General features: G+C 34.6%; 1 protein-coding gene across 1 annotated transcript; it reads right to left on the bottom strand.

The window, feature by feature from the left end:
- Positions 1-7,585: 7,585 nt before the first annotated feature.
- tigarb (TP53 induced glycolysis regulatory phosphatase b) lies at positions 7,586-13,888 on the bottom strand. The gene is made up of 6 exons (XM_056456121.1): positions 13,756-13,888; positions 10,980-11,017; positions 10,784-10,905; positions 10,430-10,507; positions 10,232-10,342; positions 7,586-8,242 (listed from the first exon to the last, which is right to left on the bottom strand). Exons 1-6 carry the CDS (start codon positions 13,785-13,787, stop codon positions 7,850-7,852), a joined length of 774 nt encoding a protein of 257 aa, XP_056312096.1. The 5' UTR covers positions 13,788-13,888; the 3' UTR covers positions 7,586-7,849.
- Positions 13,889-14,367: the final 479 nt, after the last annotated feature.

The raw sequence follows: 14,367 nt of genomic DNA, 5'->3' as shown, positions 1-14,367 counted from the left end.
AACGTGGATAATTAAATTAAGGTATAGATGCATTATTAAAATTAGATTATTGAATCTAATCTGCAGTGCTATGGAGCTCCTACTGTTAGCTTAATTCACACAGAAATAGTTGTTTTATTATTTTTAATTATTAATTTAGTACAGCCTGTGGTCAATTTGGTGAAAATGAAAAGATGCATTTTTTGTCTTCAGTAAAACTGAAATGGCTACTGCCACTTTTAGAGGCATAAACCCATACAGGCTACATGGTTTATGATGATACATTGAGATCTTACAGAAAATGATTTGTTATGTTTACAAGAAACTGAACAATTTAATCTTCAATCCACAGAATTATTAAACAGAGTGCATTTACAACTGCAAAAAATTATTTTTGGGTGAACTATGCCTTTAAGAAGTGTCATTTTTATATTCTGAAGTTTGACTATTGCTCTGGATATGTCTCTTGCATTCACATTTATATTGTATTGACATACAATGAAGAGTTTAGATGCAAAAGAGCCATCTGAAATTTTCTTTTAAAATGAGCCTTTTTGTTCAGGATTCTGTGTTTATGACCTGTTATTTCACTTTTATGGTGATGAATATGTTATTTTCTTTGCCTTTAAAGTGAAATAACTGAACATAAACTTATAGGAGGCTGAAAAAAATACTAATTTCAGATGGCACATCGAGGCTTTTGCCTCCAAACTCTTCGTTTCATGTTAATTGAAAATAAATGTGAATGCTAGAGACATGTGCAGAGCAATAGTCCAATTTCAGAATATAAATGACACTTCTTAAAGGGATAGTTCACTTAAAAATACATTTTTGGCTACCTCATGAGAACTCTTCAAACAATCATGAAATTATTTTGTTCATAATTAAGTTGCATTCATTTATTTATTAAATTGTCAAGTACATTTTTTAATATTTGTAAAGTTTCAAAGGTGCTACTTTTTGACTCAATGTTCAGCATGTGAGCAAATCATTTGTCCTTTTTATTTTTTGAGAGTGTGAAGACTATTATATCCCTTTATTATTAATAGTTTTTGGCCTCTGCACTTATTGTAAAGTTGTAAAGCTGTAACTATTGTAAAGGGAAACAAGACCAACTAAGACTAAATATATTTTTTTCCATTGTTCTTAATGCAATCACATTCATTCCATTTCATAAAATAACAGGTTTACTTTTCTAAAGAACCTATTTTTGTTAGTTTTCTTTGGTTTTACAGTTTGCATTTAAAATTCCATGCAAGATATTCCCTAATGTTTCCCAATGTTGTTTTAAATGGAAATCCAATGTTGCTACTGTGTGCATGTAGGGACCGTGACATGATTAATACATAATGGGAGGAAATCTACAAATGATTTCAGAAGATTATTGGTAGACCTTTTGCCCTATTTTAGCTATTTATCTTCTGAATTGTAAAGCTGCTCTACACCTTAGTCATAGACTAGAATCTGTGTTACACCTTTGTACTTATCTAGCATGAAAATGCACTCTTTTGTTGCGGTCTTCTCCTAACATTCCTTCAGTCAATACGTGGATAAATCAGATTGCCATTTTCTTACCCTTAGAAAAACTTACTTATGACTTGCGTCTATCTGGAATCCATTTTGGAGACTGTATCTTGTATCTTTTTTGTTGTTGTTAATTTTACCCTTCACAAAAAACTTGAATTACTAGCCGATGGACGATTGTATAACAAATGGCTATATTATTGTATATGATAACACCTACACCACTGTTATGTCATTGCTAATCTTTATATGTTTAAAAAAAATTCATGCAAAAAGAATATATCATAAAAAAAAATATTCTTTAATTATTTATTTCATTTCTTTCTGCTGCTTGACACAAACTTAAAATACAAATATCTCATCAGTTTAAAATTCAACGTTTACATTCATCAGAATCTGGACATCTCCATGTTTACAATATGAGGCTTAGTAACTGAAGCAATTTTAGTTTTTGTATTAAGGTGCATTCAGAAACCACTTGTTTAAAAGTATTCACATGCTCAAACAGCTTCACACATCCATAAATCCACAACCTCGCACTGCTATCAAGGCAATTATCAGACTGGCCGGCCCGCAGTGCGTGTTCTGCATGAAAAAAAGCCCTTCAGAAGCGACAGTTTACAGACATCGAGGGAAAATAAACTCCGGAACACAATGCACCACTAGCTTTCTCTACCCACAGTGCCTCCACCAAAGCTCTGTGGCACAATCCAGTGTGGTCACAGCGCGGTTGGTTTCTGGGGGAAAACTGACCTCCAGCCATTCCTGGGTTACAGGAGCACTGGAGCGTTCCGCAGCCCTCAAAAAGCGGATATCCAAACAGGCCTTTTATAGAGCGCATGCACAGGAAGTACAATCAGTACCCGCAAATTAAACACCTCTAATTATGAGCTGAAAATGTAGAAGAGAGATCAGCATTAGCACACGCACGCTTCCAAACTCTCTATAAATACAGCTGTTCTCCACCACGTCCTCCATCGTGGCCATCAGACAGGATGTTACCTTGATATTTCAAGACAAACACCGCTCACACACTTCTGGAAATAACAAAAAAGCAACTTCTTTGCATCATAAACGACATGCTTGAATTCATATTCCAGTGAAAATTGGATTCTGATATAATTAGCAGTAGGATGATGTGCTTTCTTTACGCTCCGCTAGTCTTTCAGTGTGATTAATGTTGGTGCTAAAGCGTAAGGTATTGATCTGTTCATCTCACAGGTCGCTGTGTCATCAAATTCCGCTCCTCCGGGACATGACTTTCACTATGGACTATACAGCATTAATAGCACAAATTAAGAACTACAAACTGCTTTCAGAGGTGATAATGGAGGAGTTTTATCCACAAAGATTGGATTAATAGCGATAGGGTGATTAAAACTTCCTCAGCCATATTTGTTGAAGCTATTCAGTGAAATTGTCATCATGTCGAGCCAGTGATCTAATTTACCCAAGTAGTTTGAAGATAAAGAAAGTCAATTTGCAATTCATTCATTCATTTTACCTCAGGTTAGTCTCTATTTCAAAGGTCGCCACAGTGGAAGGAACCGCCAATTATTCCAGCATATGTTTAATGCAGCGGATGCCCTTCCAGCTTCAACCTTGTCCTGGGAAACACTCATACACTATGGACAATTTAGCTTACCCAATTCACCTATAGCGGGGGAAACCGGAGCACCCGGAGGCAACCCACACAGAAATGTCAACTTGCGCAGACGGGACTTGAACCAGCAACCTTCTTGCTGTGAGGTGACAGTGCTAACCACTAAGCCACTATGCCGCCCCTCAATTTGGAATATTAATGCACATTTTTTTATGCTGCTTTTTGAAATTATAATGACTTGGTTGGGTACACTGCAAAAATAGGTTTTGTAGTATTTTTTGGAATACAAATAACTATTAATCGCAATTAAATGCATCCAAAATTCTTTTTACATAATAAATGTGTGTGTGTGTGTGTGTGTGTGTGTGTGTGTGTGTGTGTGCTTTGTATATTTATTTTGTATATATAAATACAAACATGCATACATCTATTTGAGAAAATGTTTATTTATATTTAGATATAAACATATATGATATAAATAATATTAAAGTTTAAATATATATGTGATAACAAAGCTTTTTATGTATGTGTTTGTATCACATATGCATAATAAATATATAAAACACACACACACACACACACACACACACACACATATTTTGTCACAACAAACTTTTATTTTGGATGCGAATAATCGTGATAAATCTTTGCACAGCACTACAAATTACTAAACAATCTTAAACCATGATACATTTACTGGAAAAGTAAATGTTTTTTGCCAAAAAAATTGATAAAATTCTGTTAATTTAATTAAAGCACGAAAGCACCAACTAACAGATGCTTTCCTTGCCTTGGGTTTATACATTCATTAGATTATTGTCAATGAAAATGAGTGGTGATGCAATCCTATTCATGGTAAAAAAAGGCATAAAATGATGTAAATGGTAGCTTTGCCCAGTTGAGAAAACCAAGTAAATGTACATTGATTCATTTGTAAATGAAAACGAAAATACTAATTAACCATATAGAGCTTTCCATTGCAGTTAGAGTCGATCAATGATGATGATTTATATAATATTTTTTAGGATTGATGTGATTTTAAAATTGTAATAAGATACTTTTTGAGCATAATTTATACTGTTTTTAATCCTAATAGCTTTGGAGCACATACTTCAATTAAAGAAGACACTATTTTTATGCAGATTATCCACTGAAGTGCAAAAATGTAAGTTGTAACCTTTTAATAAAAGCAAGTTGTAAATCTAAACATGTTGTGTTTCAAATTTGAGGGTGAAATCTCAAAAGCTGAGCTTTGTGTAAGTATTGGTTTGATACAGTGTACTAAACATTTCCATTTGTTGAAATTAGTTTTGCATTCATTTCCAAATTAATTCATTCATTCGCTTTCATTCGGCTTAATGTCTATTTCTGGGGTTGCCACAGCGGAATGAACCGCCAACTGTTCCAACATTTGTTTTACGCAGCGGATACTCTTCCAGCTGTAACCCAGTTCTGGGAAACACCCATACACACTCATTCACACACACTACGGCCAATTAAGTTCATTCAATTTACCTATAGCGCATGTCTTTGGACTGTGGGGGAACCCGAGCACCCACGCCAACATGGGGGAGAACATGCAAACTCCACACAGAAATGGCAACTATCCCAGCCAGGACTCGAACCAGCGACTTTCTTGCTGTGAGGTGAAAGTGCTAACCACTGAGCCACCATGCCATGCAATTTCCAAATTGCTATTTTTTTTTACCTTGAACAACAAATTTGAGACCATTTTTCAGGACATTTGAATCTTTTTTTAATCAATTTGATGTTTTTTGTTTTCACTTGATCAAAACCTTCAAAAAGTAAACCATTAGTTAGACTATTTTGATTAAAAATAGTAATAAAAAACTCTTTTAGATTGAACAAAAGTTTTTCAGTCAAAAATTAATTTATGCAATTTTAGGTTTTCCAACAAAAAAAAATAAAAATCTAATATTGTTTGGTGGTGGCGTCATGGTGGCGCAGTGGGTAGCACGATCGCCTCACAGGAAGAAGGTCGCTGGTTCAAGTTGGCATTTCTGTGTGGAGTTTGCATGTTCTCCTTGTGTTCGTGTGGGTTTCCCCCATAGTCCAAAGACATGCGCTACAGGGGAATTGAATAAACTAAATTGACCATAGTGTATGTGAATGCAAGAGTGTATGGATGTTTCCCAGTGTTGGGGTTGCGGCTGGAAGGGCAATTGCTGCTGCGTAAAACATATGTAGATAAGTTGGTGGTTCATTCCGCTGTGGCGACCCTGATTAATAAGTTGAAAAGAACTAAGTCTAAGTTGAAAAGAAAATGAATGAATGAATGTTTGATGTTCTTATCTGGTCTACACTTGTCTGGTTTGATTGTTGGGTTTGGAGGATCAGACTGACCCGCTGGGAAAAACAAACCAAACAGTTAAGTGGAACTGCAGCAGAACAAAACATTGTGGGCACGTGGCTTTGTTTGGGTGTCTAAAATGTGTGGAAACTAAATAAAACTGCAGGGTTTTATATAGAAGTGGCATTTTTCCTGTCTATGGACGCAACAGCTGTTTGAGTGTACAAACAAATTGGACAATAACATACCTGATGCTGCAGCAGCAGAGCTTTGATGATGAGCACATTGGCAGCTTCAGCATGAGCGCATGTGCATGTAAGAAATGTGATTTGTCTGAGCAGATATTTTAGGATCGTCTGGAGGAGTTAAAGAATGTGCGGCCACAGACTAGTCTACCGTCTGCTTGGATTGCAGGACGTCAGTCAGTGCTTTTGAGTCGTCCAGGTCCCCTGCGTGACCAACTCAACCAAACTGCTGCCCACTTACCGGAAGGAAAATGACAAGCCTTAGAAGATCGCTAAGTTTCCCTCGCCGGAGAAAATGAGGGACCAAAGATGGTGCATGTTTCCTGTTAGAGTGGGCGGCAGAGGAGACGTGTCCCATTCTTCTGCCCATCAGCAGGTTGGCACATCTGTCCTCCAGAGGTCAGTAGCACAGCGCCATCTATTGGAGGAGTTGACACAATTCAATTAGCCTAAAATCAGAGAATCTGACGATCAATATAAACGCAATCTTCAAATGGCTGTTTTTATGAAGGACGTTTATTATTTTATCCATCTTCTGATCACTAATAGGTTTACTCATACCATTGCATAATCGATTTAATCCAATAAAATATGAAATAGTAAATTGTAGTCTAATCTGCATTACGTCACATTTACATTAGGCAGGCTACTTCGTTGTTTTTGTTTATATCCCATCTCAAAACCTCTTAAAATATTTTCTCTTGGCCTTTGGCAATTGATATTATACTTGTTTTAAATAATGTGAACATATATGTGTGTTTTGGGTATGTTTTATAAGTCTTGTGTTGTTTTGTGAACTCGTTTGACTGTACAGCCCTTTGGTGGTTGTTAAGTGCTTTATAAATAAAGTTTGAATGAATGAATGAATGAACAGCACCCAAAAATATATAAAATGCAGTCATTATTTAACTTACCTTGGTGTTCTTCAAGACAAGTTATGTCCTTCTGTGTTCTGTGGACGACAAAAACAGCAGACAAAGCACACTATCTAGGCTACATGTTTAAAAATTCGTTTAAAACGTCGTGCTCGCTCTCGTCCACGACTATAGTTTTAATAAAACGTTTCAAAGATTTAAATGATGGCCATATACGACACAATCTATTAATTTAAAGTGTTCTGAGGGTATATTATTGTGTTTGGTAAAAAACAAAATGTAATTTGATGTATTATTAGCGAAAATCCTGAACTGAACGCGTCGACCGTTAAATTTGTCTTGCGCGTTCACGCACTCAAACTGCTGACGTGATAACTTTTTCAGCAAATGAAGTGTTTATTTACGTCATAGATTGTTTTTTTTATGACGTATTGTTTTTAATCTTCATTTTCTCAGCGAGTTGGAGTGAATTGCTACGCTAATAGTATGGTGAATGAATACCAGCAGAACAACATGACCAAGGTAAGGTTTTTTGATTCAATATTTTGTTTTTTTGTTTCAATTAGGCCTACTTTAGGCTATTATGTTATACCACAGACATGTAAACACCATTGGTAAACACTGAACATTCTTAAATCTAGATAAATTTAGTAGAGACGCAAAATAACTAAATTACAAATGAATTGCTTTTGCTTTTGCAAGTGCTAATGTTAGTAGTTTATGAACAATATTGTTATTTATTTTTCATCATTTTCATCAAGTAATTGTAACCTCACATTAAAATCATTGCTTAAGTTTCACTTTTAAAAACTATAGTTAACAATAGAAGAAATTAAAATGATTAATTTAACTGTGAGAAATAAGCTACATCATTTCCTGACTTCACTGTCCAATATTTGTTCTTTCAAGCATAATTTGATTCATTTCAATACATTTTTCAATACATTCTGACATTTTCTCTGCACACAAAGTATATATTTAGGAGGGGAAAAACTATAAATACTTACTACTAACTTACAAATCCAAAAAACCAATCAAACTTCCTTGATTTCAAGTTTCAGAATTTCTTTTATTGCATGAAAACGAATACATGTACACACTATGTGTGAATATAGCGGCCAAAACTGCAATTTTAAAGTGCTTAAATAATGGACGACATCAAAAAGACGTCTTATGAGTGTTTACGGTCAGCCAGCTCACAAAACTGCATTTAAATAACATACATGATAAAATCAAACACACAGATTTGTAATGTGCTTCAGTTGCTGGGTTTGCAATAAATACAAACTGTCAGATCAAGCAGTGACTCCTGTCAGTCAGAGTTTTTGACTTCCTCCAGGTGGTCTTTTCTGTTGATAAAGACCCCCTGTATGCGTTTGGCCCGCGGGACGCTCTCTTCCCTATGGATGGTGAAGATGAACCTGCTGATGCCAGTGTTTGGACATGGAGAAAACACCTGGTTCATCTTAAGACCTGCAGGCAGACAGCACTGCAGATCCTCCACCAGATGACGCACAGATACGCGGATAAACGCCCCATGACTGACCATCAGAGCATGGATGGGTACATTCTGGGCTCCATCGTCTGCCAGTCCAGCGATCACAGACTGATCTGCTTCTGATGGTGCAGAGCTCAACGCAGAGCCGTGCTCTTCTAACATGCGCTGAAACAAGGATTTGAGGAACTTCTTGAAGCGAGTCTTTACCTGGAGAGACAGAGGCAGGATCTTCCATGTGAGCATTTGTATGATGTTAGAAAATAATACTAAACTGACTAAACAAGCTATTTTATAGGTCAGAAGCTGCTTTTAAATGTTTTCAGAAGAAATCTCTTATGCTGACCAATTAAAATCAGCAAATATTCGTTCATTCATTTTCCTTGGCTTAGTCGCTTATTTATCAGCGGTCGCCATAGCGGAATGAACCGCCAACTTGTCCAGCATATGTTTTACACCAGCGGATGCCCTTCCAGCCACAACCTAGTACTGGTGCACCCACACACACTCATTCACAAACACACACTCATACACTACGGCCAATTTAGCTTATCCAATTCACTTATAGGACTGTGGGGTCTTTGGACTGTGGGGGAAACCGGAGCACCCGGAAGAAACCCACAACAATGCGGGGAGAACATGCAAACTTCACATAGAAATGCCAGAGAGAGATGATATAATATTATCATGATATAGCTGCAATCACATTATTACTTTAATACAGTTGAAGATAAATTATTATTAGACTTTTTGTAGTATTTCCTTTTATATTCTTTGGAGAAAGTCTTATTTCTTTTAGTTTTAGTCTTTAGTTTTAATTTAAAACTGCGCAGGTTGATATTATTAGCCCCTTTAAGAAATATAAAATATTATTATTTTTAATTGTTACAGAACAAAGCACTGTTGTCTAATGGCTTGCCTAGTTAATCTAGTTAAGCTTTTAAATGTCAGTTTAAGCAGAATACTAGTCTGTTGCAAAATAACTAGTAAAATATTATGTACTGTCATCATGGCAAAGACAAAAAGAATTATTTATTAAAGTCTTTAACTATTATGTTTAAGAAATTCTTTCTAAATCATTCTAAAATGTTATTATACTATGTATAATATGATTACAGTCGTTTTTTGTATCATAATCAAAGATAAAAACACATGCAACTGTGATGCACTGAAAATTAAGAACTTTTACAAAACTTTTAAGACCATGTTAGAAAACACATTTAAAATAAAAGCATGTCTCGTGATTTTCCCAAAAATATTAAGTGGCAAGATTAAATAAAGTTAGGTTACATTTTAAAATAGAAATCCTATAATATTTCACATTACTATTATGTTAAACATTCAATTAGTAATGTATTTGACAAATTTCTGCCACGGCATCCAGCTGCACTGATTTTGATGTAAAATCGACTTCATGTTTCCATCTGAAATGAAGTGCGATGATAGTTTAACCCAGGCTCATTCTGAAAACGTACCGCTATATACATTTCTGGAGAGCGCCAAATACTTCACAGTAGCAACGTTTTTTTTTTTTTACAGTTTTTGTTTTCGCGACTCCACCAGAGGCCACTATGTATGCTTTTGCTCAAATTTCTCTCACAAGTGCCATTCGCGCCTTTTCTTCCAGGTAAATCCACCAGAGGCCATTGTCGACTGACTGTTTGACTGACTGAATGACTGACTGATTGACTGACCCACCCTCCTCTTTCCCTAAACCCAACCAATAGTGTTTTCAAAAGCACCGACTGACCCGGTCACCCTCTCCCCAGCCAGTTTTAAAAAGCAGTCCAAACAAAGAAAAGCTCTCGCCTGATTTTTATCACGTTTTCAGATTATACCACATTCTCACCCTGTTATTTACTTGTTTATTTTATTAGTGGCTTCTATTTTTGTCTTACCCGCTATCTGGAACACTTTCTGTTCTTCGCCAGAGTCGAATCCGGTTAACGTAGACTACTGGATAAACTGGTAACAGCAAGAAAGCTGTATATATGGAGGTAAGTGGTCAGCTGGTAAGCGTGATAAGGAATGGCCTCATACTGCCCTGTAGCATTTGTTTTAAAGACGAAATGCAGCCATACATACTTCTGGCTACATAATTCACGATCTCCAGAAATGTATATAGGGCTACATTTTCAGAAAGAGCCTATGTTGGATATGTTGCTACATTTAAGGCTCGAGGGAAAGCTCAGTTTTTACCTGTTCCAGTGTTTCTCCCCCGGGTGGTGTGTAATCTCTACAGGCCTGACCTGCTGCATTCGCCATGTTCTTTAAATGTTCCTTTGGTCTTCCTTCTGCAACCCCAAAACCCTGTTTAAAAAATACAACGTGGCAAATAAAAATCTTGACCAATGAATCTGAAGCTTGGCAAAGCTTGATCGCTTGGCAAACACTCACCCTCTCTCTGAGTAAAGGATCCAATATCATCTCAGTCGCAGAAGAATGAACATTGTTTCCTAAAATGATCTCAGCTGTCTTAAATGAGAAGTTACATGCAGTTGAAGTCAGAATTATTAGCCCTCCTGAATTATTAGCCCTCCTATATATTTTTGTGCCCAATTTCTGTTTAACAGAGAGAAGATTTTTTCCAATACATCTCTAAACATAATAGTTTTAATAACCATTTTATCTTTGTCATGATGACAGCACATAATATTTTTCTAAATATTTTTCAAGACACTTCTAAACAGCTTAACGTGACATTTAAAGGCTCAACTAGGCTAATTAGGCAAGTCATCATTGTAAACACACCTGGATAGCTCTTTGTAGATTACTGACGAAGACATTGGTGAAATGCAGATCTTTTAGGTAGCGTCCAGCAGCCGCCGCCTGCTGATGTCCCGTGTCTGACAACGGTGTGTCAATACCCTGACCTACACATCATAACAACTTACATTTAGACACTGAAAAGGTCTTTAGAGTTAAAGCATGGTGTGTGTTTTCTTACCTTGCAGCAATTTATCTCTGTTGTATTGTGTTTCTCCACTAGGAAAAAGAACATACAATAATAATGAATGACTTCAAAAGGGACTGTTCACATTCAAGTCAATTTGATTTGAAATGCGATTTGAATTATTAAAAAAAATGTTAGGCAAGGGGTACAAACTAAAGCAATTTACAGAACAAATATTATATATATTTTAAATAGAAATCAAAGAAGTTCATTTAGAAGTATTCGAAGTTCAAATTCTATGACATCAATTTGATTTTAAACTTCATTTGAAATTTGAATGGGGTTCAGTAACAACACTCTTTACAGAGGAGTGCACAGCTTATATGCACAGCTAGTGTTTTTTAGGCAATTTTATAAATTTATAAAGGTTAAAGTGACTATTTTCAATTTCATAAGGTTGCTTTTACAGCATCAGTGTTGTAATGCACTTAAAATGCAATCAGTTAAATAGACTTAAGCATTCATTTATTTGTTCAATCGTAAAACGACATGAAAGACCGTTCAAATGCTAGCGCCGCCAGCAGGCTAGTGCAGAAACTCCAATACTGCGGTAAAATAAACTGTCATATTTGAAAGACTTGGCAGGGAAAATAGAGTTTAATGCAGTGCTTCTTGTCCGGTCTGAGACCCGCTTTATATTGGATATCTATCAGGCAGTGAAGATCACTGATTTTTAAAGAAATCAAATTTTAAACGTGGCAATTTTAAAATTGAGTGAAAGACAGTTCACTCGAAAGCACTGAGGCTGGCAGGCAGAAATTAAAAGTCAGTGTGCATACTGTATATCCCATAACCAAATTATAAATAATAATAATATAGACTATATGATTTTTTTTTTAACCAAACAAATTATAATAAAAAACTGTGCAATCAATCACATCCAAAATAAACGTTTGTTTTGACATAAAATATTTGTGTATTATATATATTTATTATGTATACGTGATGCAAGCACATACATAAAAACAAAAGTATATAAAAAACAAATTTGTTCCAGATAGATTTAAATAGATATACAATTTGTGTCATATACAGTATATATATATATATATATATATATATATATATATATATATATATATATATATATATATATATATATATATATATATATATATATATATATATATATATGTGTGTGTGTGTATTTTATTTTTTGTGTATATATATATATATAATTATATACATAAAAATATACACACTTCACAAACATATATTATATCAAAACAAACTTTTATTTTGGATGTAGTTAACCTTTGCCCAGCACAATAAAGAAATAAAGGCTATAGAAAAAAAAGACGTAATCATAAATCAGTTTGAAAAGAGACAATTCGAATCGATCATTTTGATTTTTAATTGGATTTGAAATTTGAATATGATTCAATAAAAAGACACTTTTTTTTACAGAAGTCACATTTACAAAATTGTAAATAATAATAATAATAATAATAATAATTTATACTTATATATAGGCTATAGAAAATTAGAAAGATATTTCATAATCATATATAGGCTTTTGAAAAAATTACAATAATAAATCAATTTGAAAAGAGATTGATGAATTTTATGAGATAATTTTAATCAATAAGACATTTTTTTACATAAGTCATATTTACAGAAATAATAATGTAAATAATAATAATAATGCTTAAAATAATAATATAGACTAGGGCTGCACAATATATCGATTCAGCATGGATATCGAAATGTGATCATTCACAATAGACAGATCGCAGAATATATGCAATGTTGAGTTTGTATTATAAATTATCATTTGCATGTGTTTTTGATGCTTGTGGTTGTATAATGATTTTAAAAGCATTCAGGCAAAGAAATTGTACTACTTGTCACTTTAACACTGATTCATTTCAATATATTTTTTTGTTTTGATCATTCAATTACTGTTAGACTCAGGAAATGATAAACACTTTATTTGTGTTGTATCTTTTTCTTGATTGTATTTATAGATTGTTATGCATGAAAATACTCACAATACATGCAAATACAGAAATGCACTGCAAATAGCAGAGACCAAAAATGAAAATGTGAAGGGGGACCCCAAAAGGTTAATAGATTGTTTACTAAATTTCACGAAGATGAACATCAAGTCATCAATCATTGACTAAACGTGCATGAAAATACAACACATGCAAATAGAGAAATGCACCACAACGAAAACGTGTCAGGGAAGTTTATAGATTATTAGATTTTATGGAAATGCACTCCCACTGCAGAATCATCCAAATTGATGAAACATTATAAATTCTTTCCAAATAGAGATATTAAGTCATCTGGTGAAATTGTTTTCATATCGCAATATATATCGCAAAATAAACAAATATTGCAATGCTTGATTTTTCCAAAATCGTGCAGCCCTAATATAGACTTCTATATAGGCTATAGAAAATTAAAAAGACATTTAACAATATGACATCATTTTGATTTAAATTTAATTTGAAATGTGAATGTGGTTCAACAATATTCCATTTCTAAAAGTCAAAGTAACAAAATTGCACATAGTAATGTAGAGGTCACTGGTTGTTTTCAAGTACAGTCAAATCCTGCGAATTCAATATTGTGTGAGGCGCGTGCCTATAAACATTAAATGTATCAGCTGACATGTGGTTATGACTATGAGCAGATGCAAATAAAGTGCATGTCCTCTCTATCGCTACAATAACACTAATAACGTTTCATAGTAGTAACGATGCGTCAACATTTCTATACAAGTAAAAGCAAAACAGACGGAAATACATAATCGTTCACTTACTGTCGAACGATCGTTAATGCAAATGTGAGCATAATACTATGTTACAGTAGATGAATGTATGACCGCTCTTCCTGGTTCACGAGTCAACGTGTGTTGCAGATATATGACGTCACTGAAGTCTGTCTCCCTCCTGTGGAGATTTCTGCAATTGTAGTTATTAAAAGTCACCACAGGAGGACGGTGTTCAGTCAAAATCCTGACAAAAAAATTATATTATATTATATTATATTATATTATATTATATTATATTATATTATATTATATTATATTATATTATATTATATTATATTATTCATTCATGAATTTTTTTTCCGCCTTAGTCCCTTTATTAATCCAGGGTCGCCACAGCGAAATGAACCGCCAACTTATCCAGCATATGTTTTACACAGCGTATGCCCTTTTAGCTGCAACCCATCTCTGGGAAACATCCATACACTCTCATTCACACTCATACACTACGGAAAATTTAGTCTACCCAATTCACCTGTACCGCATGTCTTTGGACTGTGGGGGAAACCGGAGCACCCGGAGGAAACCCACGCGTACGCAGGGAGAACATGCAAACTCCACACAGAAACGCCAACTGAATAGTCTGGTTCACACACTTTGTTT

Source organism: Danio aesculapii, chromosome 4, assembly GCF_903798145.1.
Source record: "Danio aesculapii chromosome 4, fDanAes4.1, whole genome shotgun sequence".
Lineage (NCBI taxonomy): Eukaryota > Metazoa > Chordata > Actinopteri > Cypriniformes > Danionidae > Danio > Danio aesculapii.
Note: the sequence above shows the minus strand (reverse complement) of the source record. Positions and strands in the feature narration are given on the sequence as shown.

Bases quoted from the DNA above. Each gene is read 5' to 3' on its own strand.
- tigarb (XM_056456121.1), bottom strand. From the start codon at position 13,787: ATGCTCACATTTGCATTAACGATCGTTCGACA. The intron at 11,018-13,755 runs GTAAGTGAACGA...TCTTTTTCCTAG, and splicing joins GCATTAACGATCGTTCGACA to TGGAGAAACACAATACAACA. The intron at 10,343-10,429 runs GTGAGTGTTTGC...TTTTTTAAACAG, and splicing joins ATCCTTTACTCAGAGAGAGG to GGTTTTGGGGTTGCAGAAGG.